Source organism: Rhynchophorus ferrugineus, unplaced genomic scaffold (assembly GCF_030347505.1).
Source record: "Rhynchophorus ferrugineus isolate W39M unplaced genomic scaffold, kcgeb_rfMv2 rfM5, whole genome shotgun sequence".
NCBI classification, from domain to species: Eukaryota; Metazoa; Arthropoda; class Insecta; order Coleoptera; family Curculionidae; genus Rhynchophorus; species Rhynchophorus ferrugineus.
In genome coordinates this window covers 28,238,358-28,252,824 of record NW_027472584.1, presented here as the reverse complement: position 1 = coordinate 28,252,824, position 14,467 = coordinate 28,238,358, and the positions used below count along the sequence as shown (strand labels likewise).

Here is a 14,467-nt window from a genome sequence, read left to right as displayed (position 1 = left end):
TTCAGCTAAAAATTCAGTACATCCATATTTTTTAAAATACTGCAAATTATATGAAACCATTTTTAATATCAAATTCGTCATCAAATTTTACATAAATCCCGATATTTTCAGTAACATATCTTTATTTATATAGAAGTTATAAAAAAAAATTGAAAATGTCCAAAAATTGAAACTTTTCCTGAATAATATACATGGAAAAAATGCAAAAAACTAAATCTGAGCATTCTTTGTTTTAATTTAACAATATCTAATAAAAATTTATCATTAAGGGAGTGTATAGTCAAGGATTTTGAGAAAATTCGATATTGTTATTTGCATATTCTCAACGTTCAAACTTTTCAAACATTTTCAGAGATATAGTCAGGAAAACATCTTTTTTCTCAATACTCCGTTGATGGCTAAGTTCAGAAACACAATTTAATAATGAATCTTTGATTTAATAATTCTACTGATTTTTTATAATAGCGTAACATTATTAGTTATAAATTGTCGGGCTGTGTGTAAAGAAACACAAAACAATCACCAAGATTAATTTTATTTATATTTGTACGATTATATATAAAAGTTCCGTTGACTAGTCAAGATATAGGTCATATCTCGTGATATAATAATAAAAAAAATATCTCGTAAATAATATTTAAAATGGACAATGACACGTTGTATTTTTTGTTTTTAGATTATTAACTTATTCGTGGCCGTTATCATGGATAACTTCGATTATTTGACTCGAGATTGGTCGATTTTGGGCCCTCATCATTTGGATGAGTTTATCCGGCTGTGGAGCGAATACGATCCTGATGCCAAAGGCCGTATTAAGCACTTAGATGTCGTTACACTCCTACGTAAAATATCTCCTCCCTTAGGTTTCGGCAAGCTCTGTCCGCATCGCGTAGCTTGTAAACGTTTAGTGTCGATGAACATGCCCTTAAATAGTGACGGGACGGTACTGTTTAACGCAACTTTATTCGCGGTGGTAAGGACATCACTCCGTATTAAAACCGAAGGGAATATTGACGATGCGAACGCTGAACTTCGCGCCGTTATCAAAAAGATCTGGAAACGAACGAGTCCGAAACTGTTGGACCAGGTGGTACCACCTCCAGGGGTTGACGACGAAGTGACCGTCGGCAAATTCTATGCCACTTTCCTCATTCAGGATTATTTCCGGCGATTCAAGAAACGTAAAGAACAGGAACTGAAGGAAGGCGACAAGGAACAACATAACACCGTCACTCTACAAGCCGGCTTGAGGACGCTACACGAGGCTGGGCCCGAATTGAAACGTGCCATATCAGGAAACTTAGACGAGCTAATTGACGATAATCCTGAACCTATGCATCGTGTAAGTTTTACTCCTGTATCATTTTTCAAATCAATTGAATCCTTAAAAAGTCCTATAACTATCTAAATACTCATAGTAACTCAATATTATGGTGAAAAAAAAAACGATTAAATCATCATGATTTTTACAAGTTTCAGTTCACCACATCCATATCTTTTAATATACTGCAAGTTATACAGAACAAAGTTTACCGTCACATTCAGTGTCAAATCTTAAATAAGCCTTGAAATTTTCCATAACGTATCTTTATTTATATGAAAGTTAAAACGAAAAGTCTAAAAATAGACAAAAATCGCAATATCATGAGTACAAATATGGAAAAAGTGCAAAAAAAATTAGATCTCAGAATTACGTAAAACTCTCATAGTACCTCACTATTGTGGTGAAAAAAACGATAATATCATGAGTTTCTATATTTACTTAACCGTTTTCGAGTTATTAAAAGAAATATGATTTGTGAATTTATCAGCTAAAAATTAATTACGTCCATATCTTTTAATATACTAGAAATATTACAAAACCAATTTAACCATTAGATCCAGCATCAAAATTTACGTAAACCCTGATATTTTCAATAACATATCTTTGTTCATAGAAGAGTTATAAAGAGAAGTCTGAAAATGACTGAAAATCGCAATTTTTCATGAGTATATATATGGAAAAAGTGCAAAAAAATTTTAGATCTCAGAATTACGTAAAACTTTCATAGTACCTCAATATTGTGCTGAAAAAAACGATAATATCATGAGTTTCTATATTTACAAAAATATTATTTATAAAAATTAATTACGTCCATATCTTTTAATATACTAGAAATATTACAAAACCAATTTAACCATCAGATCCAGCATCAAAATTTACGTAAACCCTAATATTTTCAATAACATATCTTTGTTCATAGAAGAGTTATAAAGAAAAGTCTGAAAATGACTGAAAATCACAATTTTTCCTGAGTATATATATGGAAAAAGAGCAAAAAAAATGTAGATCTCAGAATTACGTAAAACTTTCATAGTACCACAATATTGTGGTGAAAAAAACGATAATATCATCAGTTTCTATATTTACTTAACTGTTTTCGAGTTATTAAAAGAAATATGATTTGTGAATTTATCAGCTAAAAATTAATTACGTCCATATCTTTTAATATACTAGAAATATTACAAAACCAATTTAACCATCAGATCCAGCATCAAAATTTACGTAAACCCTGATATTTTCAATAACATATCTTTGTTCATAGAAGAGTTATAAAGAGAAGTCTGAAAATGACTGAAAATCGCAATTTTTCATGAGTATGTATATGGAAAAAGTGCAAAAAAATTTTAGATCTCAGAATTACGTAAAACTTTCATAGTACCTCAATATTGTGCTGAAAAAAACGATAATATCATGAGTTTCTATATTTACTTAACTGTTTTCGAGTTATTAAAAGAAATATGATTTGTGAATTTATCAGCTAAAAATTAATTACGTCCATATCTTTTAATATACTAGAAATATTACAAAACCAATTTAACCATCAGATCCAGCATCAAAATTTACGTAAACCCTGATATTTTCAATAACATATCTTTGTTCATAGAAGAGTTATAAAGAAAAGTCTGAAAATGACTGAAAATCGCAATTTTTCCTGAGTACATATGGAAAAAGTGCAAAAAAAATTAGATCTCAGAATTACGTAAAACTTTCATAGTACCTCAATATTGTGGTGAAAAAAACGATAATATCATGAGTTTCTATATTTACTTAACTGTTTTCGAGTTATTAAAAGAAATATGATTTGTGAATTTATCAGCTAAAAATTAATTACGTCCATATCTTTTAATATATTAGAAATTTTACAAAACCAATTTAACTATCAGATCCAGCATCAAAATTTACGTAAACCCTGATATTTTCAATAACATATCTTTGTTCATAGCAGAGTTATAAAGAAAAGTCTGAAAATGACTGAAAATCGCAATTTTTCCTGAGTATATATAAGGAAAAAGTGCAAAAAAATTTTAGATCTCAGAATTACGTAAAACTCTCATAGTACCTCAATATTGTGGTGAAAAAAACGATAATATCATGAGTTTCTATATTTACTTAACTGTTTTCGAGTTATTAAAAAAGTATGATTTGTGAATTTATCAGCTAAAAATAAATTACGTCCATATCTTTTAATATACTAGAAATATTACAAAACCAATTTAACCATCAGATTCAGCATCAAAATTTACGTAAACCCTGATATTTTCAATAACATATCTTTGTTCATCGAAGAGTTATAAAGAAAAGTCTGAAAATGACTGAAAATCGCAATTTTTCCTGAGTATATATATGGAAAAGGTGCAACAAAATTTTAGATCTCAGAATTACGTAAAACTTTCATAGTAACTCAATATTGTGGTGAAAAAAGTGATATTATCATCAGATTCTATATATCCTTAACTATTTTTGGGTTATTAAAAGAAATATAATTTTTGAAATATTCAGCTAAAAATTCATTACATCAATATTTTTTAAAATACTGAAAATTATCTAAAACCAAGTTCACTATCACATTCGGCATCAAATTTTACGTAAACCCTGGTATTTTCAACAGCGTATCATTGTTTGAAACAGTGATATGATAATTATTATCATATTTCCAGAATATACATTAAAATGAAAATAGTTTGGAGCCTTTCTGAAAGACTCTGAGTAATATCCATGATTTCAAATAATGTTTCAGAGAAATCACTCGTTGTTTGGAAGTGTGTGGTCGTCAATGAAACGAGGTCACAGTTTTAACCGAGCTAAATCCCTTAAACTGAACTCCACTCAAATCAAGATTACTCCAGCTTCTAGTATAGATTACCTGCCGTACAACTCGATCAAGAACGCTGTTACAGAAGGAATGAATCACATCACCTCAATGACCAAAAATGTGGTTCAGAATAGAGCAAGTGCCACATCATTAAACGATGGTTACAGAGATGAAGAAATACCTCTACAATCGCTGACTAACTTACATGGAGATCCAGAGAAAAACACGTACACAATTATTGAGTAAGTTTCACATTTGTTTATTTATATTTTAATATTCTCCATGATGTTTATTCTGTCTCATATTATTATACTTCCTTCAAAGGTAAACGAATTTATCTAAACATGTCTTAAATATGTTTATCAGTGTCAGAAGGCAAGATTATCTCAACACAATTTCCGATAATGCAACACTTCCTTGGGAATTCCTTTTAAAAAAATCACCGTCTGTTTCTCTCTTTCAGGTTATATTACTATGTAATGGTAATAAGTTAGGATCAAGAATTAATTGTTATATTTTAATTATTGTTCAAATATATTTTTTGGGAAATAGCGTCGATCTCGATTTTTTTATCAAAGAAGTATCGATAGTTGTAAATGAGAATATCGAACTTTTAGTTGTAACGTAAAATATCGATTTCTCTTGTATTTATCTATCGAAGGAAAACCTCAAATTTCCAAGGCACGTACACATATTTTTTATCTAAAATAATTATATATTTGTGTATAATGTTATTTCTGAACTGATGTGACGAAAAATCTGAAGTAGTTCAGTGTAAAAGCCATTCAATTTGCTTTTTAAGCACTAACCATATCATATGAGAAGTCGTAGAAACATGATAGGCAACTGTTTCTATGGTGTAAACGTTAAGCTCACGCGCGGAGGTCGCGGGTTCGATTCCCAACAGAACTACAACTTTCCTTTTTCTAGTTTGGTTGGAATATTTGTCAAATTACCTAGAATAGGTAGCGGGCCCCAGTGCCTAAAACATTCCTTAGTTTCAATCATTGTTTCTTTATTTCTATTTTTCCTCAAGGGCTGTACTTTAACTCGGGTTATCCATTGTAATATCTAATAAAATAACTGCGTAAGCTGTTGAGTAAATATCTAACACTAAAAAGAGAAAAATTAAATATTTTTACAAAAAAAAATTGAACCGACTTCAAAAAATAAATAAGGAACTCAGATAATAAAACTTAGACTTTAACACAAAAAAAAACGTATTATTTTTTACGTTTTAGTGAGTTCCTTATTTATTTTTCGAAGTCGGTTCAATTTTTTTTTTCATTTTTTTTATCCAATTCATTGTCTTCCAACTTTGATGACATCAGTAACATGATGATTTCTATAAATCAAACAGGAAAAGTAATGAATGTTGACAATATAATTTTTAATAGTCCACTTTTACTACTTTTGAGTAAAAAAATAATGTCATAATGTCAATTTGAACATGAAATAAACGTCAGAACTATCATATTTGACAGTACTGATGATGTTTAACTGCCTTAAAACTATCGCCTTTATAATAATTAATTCTTGATCCATTTCCTTTTTGTAGCTCGATAGTTCAAATTCGCTAAATGTTAACGTTTAAGAATGTCATTCATCTGTTACACAAAAATATCTATTTTAAAATGATACCAAAAAAATGATATGCTAACTGAACATCATTCCAGCAGACAGTGTTTAAAAGAAACTAAAAAATCTCATTGTAAAACTAAGATAAAAATTTTATATTTCAGTAAAACTGGTTATCTACACCCTGGCTACAAGGGTAAGCGTAAGCAGGGTGTGTCATTGTGTGCTATTTTATGACATTTTTTTGGTTTGATATAACAGACGTTTGATTTTATTTTCCTTGTTTATTTTGATTTCCTTCTTTATTTTTGGTTTAATTTTTTTTATCGCTAACCAGTCATGTGATGATGTGTATCTTGATTGGTAACCAACATAAATTGGACTCAAGTGTATTTGATTTGGAAATGCACTACTATTTATTGTCAATATCGATTAAAGGGCGTTATAGTCCCTACGATGCTGAATATTCCGATTTTGATAGATCATCTAAATTCGCAAACGTACATTAAAAATTATCAGGACCATTTTCAATCAAATAATTAATAGTTATATATAAAATAATATAGTCCCGATGGTTTTTTCTTATTTTATTACAGCAAGAAAACGGTTAACATTATTAGTACTGTTTTTTTTTCGTTATTAGATTTATCTCGAAGGAAAATTTTCTATATTCAATCAGAGTCTTCTAATTTGACGTAGCGAATATCGAATCATCTCATAGAAATGGCGAAAATATACATGAAGGAAATGTTCTGATAGAGTTTTGTTCGGTAAAAATTGATGATACGATTTCAAGAAAAAGATTTCTCTTCCCCGTTTTATAACATAATATTAGAACGAAATATTAGAGATAATTTTTATGGAGCCGAGATCGATTTTCCAAGACGTACTCCGTAGCTACCTACATAATCTTATTGTCAATAATATCTGTAAATAAATGTACATCCATATTTGCCTGATTATCTTTTTAAATCAATAAGTTTCTTATCTATAATAATCGAACATTGTTTATATATATATATATATATATATATATATATATATATATATATATATATATGTATATATAACAGGTTAATTGAAAGGTTCCCGGCCTACCATAGTAAAACACATTTTTTTGGCAAATTTAGTTTTTTTTATTCAACATAATTCCCTTCAACTTCAACCCTCCAACTTTTCGATGCCATTTGGTAGTACAATTTGTCCTTTGCTTCAAAATACTCCTCAGTTTCGTCGATTACCTCTTCATTCGACAAAAATTTCTTCCCAGCGAGATCTGAGAACAGGAAATAGTCGCTGGGGGCCAGATCTGCAGAATACGGTGGATGGGAAAGCAATTCGAAGCAAAATTCATGGATTTTTGACACGGTGTACTGTCTTAGTGAAGCAGCACTTTCTTTTTCTTCAAATGCGGCGGTTCTCCGGCGATTTCGTCCTTCAAACGATCCAATAATGCTATGTAATATGTTGTTGATGGTCCTTCCTTTTTCAAGGTAGTCAATAAAAATTATTCCATGCGCATCCCTAAATACAGACGCCATAACCTTGCCAGCCGAGTGTTCCGTTTTCTCGCGCTTTGGATCTGGTTCATCATGTGCACTCCACTCGGATGACTGTCGATTGGACTTCGGAGTGAAATGATGGAGCTATGTTTCATCCATTGTCGCATATGGACACAAAAATTCGGGTTTATTACGCTTGATAATCTTCAAACATTGCTCCGAATCATCAACTCGTCGTTGTTTTTGATCAAAAATGAGCTCGCGCGGTACCCACTTTCTTTTTTTCTTTCTCATACCCAAATATTCGTGAATAATATGATGTACACGTTCACTTAATATCTTTAGAGTGCCTGCTATTTCATTCAATTTCAATTTGCGGTCATTCAAAATTATTTTGTGGATTTTTTAAATGTTTTTGTCGGGAACAACCTCTTTTGGGTGTCCACTGCGTTCACCGTCTTCGGTGCTCATTCACGACGTCTAAACTTAGCATACCAATCCTTGATGGTTGATTTTCCTGGGGCAGTGTCCAGAAACTCGGCATCAAGCCAAAATTTTGTTTCAACTGTATTTTTTCCCTTCAAAAAGCAATATTTTATCAACACGCGAAATTCCTTTTTATCCATCTTTTCACAATAACAAAATTTGTTTTACTCAAAATGGTATAATTCACAAACTAATGATCCGACGATATATATATATATATATATATATATATATATATATATATATATATATATATATATATATATATATACATAACATTTATTTCTTCATACAAAACGTTTATATCGTTGCGAATGTGTTCAGTCATGTGTCATATCCTCCTGATACGTCCAGACTACAAAATTATAGCCTTAATTTACCAAACTCCTGCTATAATTCACATGCAGTTGACAACTGTGGTCTAAATTTATCCGACAACAAACTCCCGAAATGCCAATTATATGGACTGGGAATTAATTTTGAAGGGGCCGTCTTGTAAATTCGATGTTTCGGCAGGGAAAATCATAATTATTTTTGAAAGTGCTGTTTATCCTTATCGATTTTTTATATATTACTGTGAGTATGTCAATTCTAAGTGTCAAATATATTAAATAAAAATTATAATCTACAGTTATGATACTACGAATGGAGTGAAATGTACCGACTAAGCTTTTTCAAAGATTTATATGTGATCTAATAATATCACCTTTTAGGTCTTTTTTTTCTTCAAAAAAATTGTTTGATATCAATAATCGGCAACTGACAGCGATCATTCATAATAGTTTCCAAGTTACAAAGTTACGTATTAGTTTTTTAGTCTAATCTGCTCTGCTTTTTGCCTAACATGATGTTTCTATTTTAACCTACCATGGAGATATATTCTGAGATATTTAGCAGATTGTGCCTGAGGTATCGGGCATCCGCTAAATGATATAATTAGGTTTTCATAATTTCGCTGCAATGCAAAATTAACATGAACAGATCCATTCGTAGGTCTTGTTGGCCGCTACTTGTACTTTTTCTACTTGTACTTCTACATCCTAGATAAAGATTAATTTTTTGCCATGATAACTTTGTCGTCGGCAAATGTTCCAAGTACTATTTATTTTGTTGTTGGAATATCCGCAGTATAGAGCAGATACAGGCGTGGTCCCAAGACATTACTCAGTGGAACTCCAACCGAAATAAGTTTAAGTATTGATAATGCCCATTCATGCGAGACAGAATTTTCCTTCGAAAATATATGATTCCAGTAGTCGACAGTAATTCCGCGGCAGCAATTTGTTCATTTTGTAGATTTATCCCAAGTGCCCTACTTGGTCAAAAGTTTAAATCAATACTCAATGAAAAACTGTTGTTAGGGAGAAATGTTAAAAGAGTTAGGTTATGATTTTTAAGAGTTTTTAACATTGATATTTGGTATTTTACCAAAATATATCGCTGATCAAAATACATACAAGTATTCTCTTTCGTAAATTCTCAAATATTGAGTAATATATGGTTCTGAACACGTAATTTAAATAATCATTAATAGAGTTTCTTTTATGTTATGTCGACTAGAAAACATTTTTTTTACGTAGTGAGAATTACATTTTATGTGAAGACTTTGGTAGAATGTAAAAATATGATTCGCTTCAAATGAAATGAATATATCGATGAATTTGTTGAGTCCAAATTGTGTAAAGATATGCTTCTGCAGTCTTCAGGGCGATAGTCAAGAGCTGATGCCGCCGACGCCGCCGCCTAGGCGAGTGAAGTTAAATCTGAACACGACGTCGCCTACTGGAGGCCCGCAGTCATCTGGTGTACCAGGCTTTACTCGTATAGCAAGCGGCCTCAAACTCGCACAAGCACAAGCCATGGCTGTGGCCGGGTTCTTGCCGGCACCACCTGGCTGGTCTTGCGACGACGGACCAGGCACTGGCCTCCATCCTCACCAGGCCCTGGACTTCCAACTGGGACCGGACGAGAGGCTTATGCGCTCCTCCCTCCTAAACCACAGGGCTTCTTTCCACGGAAGAGGTTAGACGACCCTGTATCCCTCACTTATCAAAATGGGGAACTTAGATAACATCACTAATTCGTAAAACACTTTATATCCTTATTAATTTCACTAACCAATTTCAATCGGAGACGATTGGTGAAGTTTTGTCTGAAAAGTTCCAAATTCCAACATTTAAACCCCTTTAAAACAAGAGTCTGTACTAAAAATAAATCAAATATCCCTTCAGTAATAATCTACAGTTAAATAAGACCGTTCAAATCAACCCTAAACCACATTTTATTTCCATCACACGTACATTACACCAAACTTGGTTCTGTTTGATCAGTTGTATTAATTATATATTTATATGTTATTTATTTATACCTATTTCATTGTTATTTCTTTGTTATTTTCATCATACGTATCTTGATACCATACTTGATTCCACTTGAAAAATCTTTTGCCTTTTTTCCTCTTGATACGATACTGAATCTGATTTGAAAATAAATCAAGTATGCGTTGAATCTGCCTCAATAAATCTTTTAAATCAACTCTAAATCCGATTTTATTATTATTTATTCGTTATTTTCATCACACGTATATCACACCAAACTATTTATATGTTATTTATTTATATCTATTTTATTGTATTTTCATCATACGTATCTTGACACCATACTTGATTCCACTTGAAAGAACTTTTGCCTTTTATTCCTCTTGATACGATACTGAATCTGATTTGAAAATAAATCAAGTATGCATTGAATCTGCCTCAATAAATCTTTGAAATCAACTCTAAATCCGATTTTATTATTATTTATTCGTTATTTTCATCACACGTATATCACACCAAACTTGGTTCTGTTTGATCACTTATATAAAATATATATTTATATGTTATTTATTTATATCTATTTCATTGTTATTTCTTTGTTATTTTCATCATACGTATCTTGATACCATACTTGATTCCACTTGAAAAATCTTTTGCCTTTTTTCCTCTTGATACGATACTGAATCTGATTTGAAAATAAATCAAGTATGCATTGAGCCTGCCTCAATAAATCTTTGAAATCAACTCTAAATCTGATTTTATTATTATTTATTCGTTATTTTCATCACACGTATATCACACCAAACTTGGTTCTGTTTGATCACTTATATAAAATATATATTTATATGTTATTTATTTATATCTATTTTATTGTATTTTCATCATACGTATCTTGATACCATACTTGATTCCACTTGAAAGAACTTTTGCCTTTTATTCCTCTTGATACGATACTGAATCTGATTTGAAAATAAATCAAGTATGCGTTGAATCTGCTTCAATAAATCTTTTAAGTCAACTATAAACCCGATTTTATCATAATTTCTTTGTTATTTTCATCAAACTTATATGAAACCAAACTTGATTTTATTTAATCACTTATGACTGTAAACCTTTTTCACCTTTTATTCTCATTGATACTAAATTGAGCTTGATCTAAAAATAAATCAACTACCCATTGGATCTTCTTCAGTAAATCTTACAGTTCTCGTATTTTTAAAGCAACATTAAACCCAATTTTATTGTTATTTTCATCACGTATTTAAATAAAAGAATATTTCCTAAAATGATAGAGTTTCGAATTAAAAATAAAACAAGTATAAATTTCAATTGATTTTGCAATTTTAAAAATGCGATGAAAATGTTTACTAAAACATCTCGTGTCACCATGCACTTGTTTTAATTAACGAAAATGTCGGAATGGCATTTGGTCAATATCCAGGGAACTTTTTAGATAATACCAATAAATATTAATAAGTAAATTAATAAAATATAAAGGTAACCACTAGTATCTGTGTACCCCGTCTTGATATCATCCCTTCTGCTAGTAAATGCATGCATAAATGCTAAGATCCACGGCAGTCTTTTAAAAGGATTTCTGTGGATATATCTCGCATGTTCTGTTTTTCTCCTGCTATTGCTTTGAAGGCTAGGACCGAAACCATATAAAAGTTGTCTTATTTTGACGGCACCGTACGCCATCAGTAAGTAGTTGAAGTTGCATACCTACAACTAACCAAAGTTTTTTTGTTGCTGATTTGACAATTAATTTTACTGGTAGAAGTCTTAACCCACCGGCTATTAGATGTAGCTTGACGCCTATTGCCAGCGAATATTTTTTCGGTTATTTTTTCACGACATGTAGATTAAAAATCACTAAAAAATCATGTAATAAAATGTGTTTAGAGGATTGTTCAATTAATATAATTGTAACTAATCGTAGAGCTTATCAGAAAATAATGTCTTAATTTCATTATAGTTTTTGTTCTTTATAACTTTGATGCAAGCGGCAGTAGAACATAGATACACAAAAGTCTTAACGTATTGAACAATTCTTGTACTGATTAATGATAATCTGATAACGATTAAGCCATTATCAACCGGGATTTCTTTTTACAGTTCCTGCGTCGCCAGGAGAATTGAATGGACATGTAGCAAATGAAAGATTGACTCATTCTTTGCCAGGAAGCCCTGCTGAACGTAGGCCTGCATCGTTCGAGGTAGTGGGATCAGCTGAAAGTTTGGTAGGTCGAATATTAGCCGAACAGGGCTTAGGTAAGGAATGTTCTTACTGTTTCATTAGGACAAATAAGAGATGATTGTTTGTAGGTAAATATTGCGATCCAGAATTCGTTCGGAACACGTCAAAAGAGATGCAAGAAGCTTTAGACATGACCCAAGAAGAAATGGACCGGGCTGCTCATCAACTTCTTCAACAAGAACGTCAACTAAGAAATCGCGGTGGACAATCTAGCCCCATTGAATGCCCCATACCCAACCAGCAGTTATAGCACCCCCTCTAACACCTTAACGCCACTCTACCAAGTGCCTAATTATTTCTTCTGGTCCAAGGAAGACTAAAAATTATTAATAATGTGTAGTTTTATAATCTCCGGACTTTTTATTTTATGGATTGTTTCCCCAAAATTATGAAAATGGCCAAAATAAAAATCATATTTCCTCTTTTGAAAATATCACGTATTATATATGAAAACATCCCCATCCCCCATTCCTTTCACTCACTTTAAATCAATACCCTTTTCGATTGTTACAAGTTATTTCATTTTAATAAACTAATAATTGAATATAACGTGTAGCTGCGATATTTTCAAAAGATGAGATGACACTTTTACGACAATTTGATATAAAACTCATGTACAGGGTGTGAAAACTTTAGGAACTGTCATTTTAATTTTTGTAATATCGATTGTGTCAAAATAGGTAATATTTAAAAATGATGATGGTACTTTTATTTCATAATAATGATGTATAAATGTATACAATTTTAATTTATTTTGTTCATTTGTTCATACGCACAAATGGTAAGCAAATCCGTTGGATCAAATAAAGTCATTGTTCATTATTTGTCTTGCGATTTATTGTTGTACATAATAAATTATAATTACTAAGTTAAAGATATATTATAAATATTTTTAATTAGTAAACAAAGTATAAATAAATGGGTATTTTTATTTATTATTGAGGAAGAAATTCAAAATCATATTTACTAATTACTTTTATACATTTTTACACCGTAGGGTATAAATAATAGTTTCCCAGTAACTAAAATCTATGAAACTATATTAATCTTTATGATACCACACCAAATTCACCAAGAAGGTGCTGGTATCATTTTTGTTGAGATACAGAAACAACTTTATTGATGAATCATTTCCAAATTGAGAAAAACAAAGAACCCATATAATGACTGCAACTTGTTGAACTAGCTAGATATACAAATTCCTGAGAAAAAAACAGTTAACAATGAATAAAGATGAATATTAAAGTCCAATAAATTCATATCCACCATAGTTTTGATCGATGAACTTTTATCAGTTTTCTGGTAATTCCATAATTCTGTCACTGTAATTTTTTTTTGGTAAAAATCTAAATCAAATATTCTTCACAGGCCTCTTTTTTTATCTACCTCTACACCATTAAAAAATTTGCAAAGTTTTAAACAAATGTTAATCGGTTGGAGCAAGTTCCGGACTGAAAGGTGGATGCTTCAAATTTTCCCAGCCAATCACTTTGGATTTATACCGAGTCACTAAATATATGGTGTGTGTTAGCATTATTATGATGGAAAACAACACCTTTCTTATTGACCAATTCTGATCATTTTTTTTAAATTATTTGTTTCTTGATAGTAGAGGATTGAATTAATGGTTTGTTCAGGTTTGGACAAATCATGATAAACAATTCTTTTGCCACTAAATGCTTAACATTACCTTCCTTAACGATCAATGCTAGTTTTTCAAACATTTGTGAAGATTCTTCTAGATTCTTCATTATTCTCATCATTAACGAATAGTTCGAAACGAAAGTTCAAGAAATCGAGCAAACTATGGCAATGGCCATTGTTTAAGCATTCATCTAAAAATTATAGTACGGCATAAGTTTGCTTGTGTCATTCCAATATCCGTTCTCGTTGAAAACCCGCAAAAAATATTTACAATATTATGTCTCCAACCGTAATATTGCGTATTTTTTATCAAATTAGTTCTAACATTAATACAACTCGACATAAGTAATAATTGTTAATAAAAATAACTGTTAACGTTATTCAACTGTTCTTAATTATTTTATCACAGTAATTGTTAGTTTTAAAATGAACAAATTTATACAGCCGTACCCAAAATTATATAACTTAATTCTGATACTACCTGGTATAAAAATGGTTATGAATACTTGAGGTATAAAAATATTTTTATTGGCGCTTAAACAT

At 30.9% G+C, this 14,467-nt stretch overlaps 1 protein-coding gene across 12 annotated transcripts in view; it reads left to right on the top strand.

Moving 5' to 3' along the window:
* LOC143197130 (muscle calcium channel subunit alpha-1) overlaps window positions 1-13,199 on the top strand; it is a 68,649-nt gene extending 55,450 nt beyond the window's left edge. For 6 of the 12 annotated variants that reach the window (XM_076405326.1, XM_076405322.1, XM_076405325.1 and 3 more), the window contains 5 exons: window positions 677-1,342; window positions 4,062-4,378; window positions 9,402-9,724; window positions 12,139-12,294; window positions 12,349-13,199. In XM_076405326.1, the coding sequence (XP_076261441.1) occupies window positions 677-1,342; window positions 4,062-4,378; window positions 9,402-9,724; window positions 12,139-12,294; window positions 12,349-12,530 (1,644 nt within the window). In that variant the 3' untranslated portion in view covers window positions 12,531-13,199. Of the gene's footprint in view, window positions 1-676; window positions 1,343-4,061; window positions 4,379-5,878; window positions 5,911-9,401; window positions 9,725-12,138; window positions 12,295-12,348 lie in introns of those variants that run through there. The other 6 variants (XM_076405331.1, XM_076405330.1, XM_076405329.1 and 3 more) reach the window with 2 other exon arrangements.
* Window positions 13,200-14,467: the final 1,268 nt, after the last annotated feature.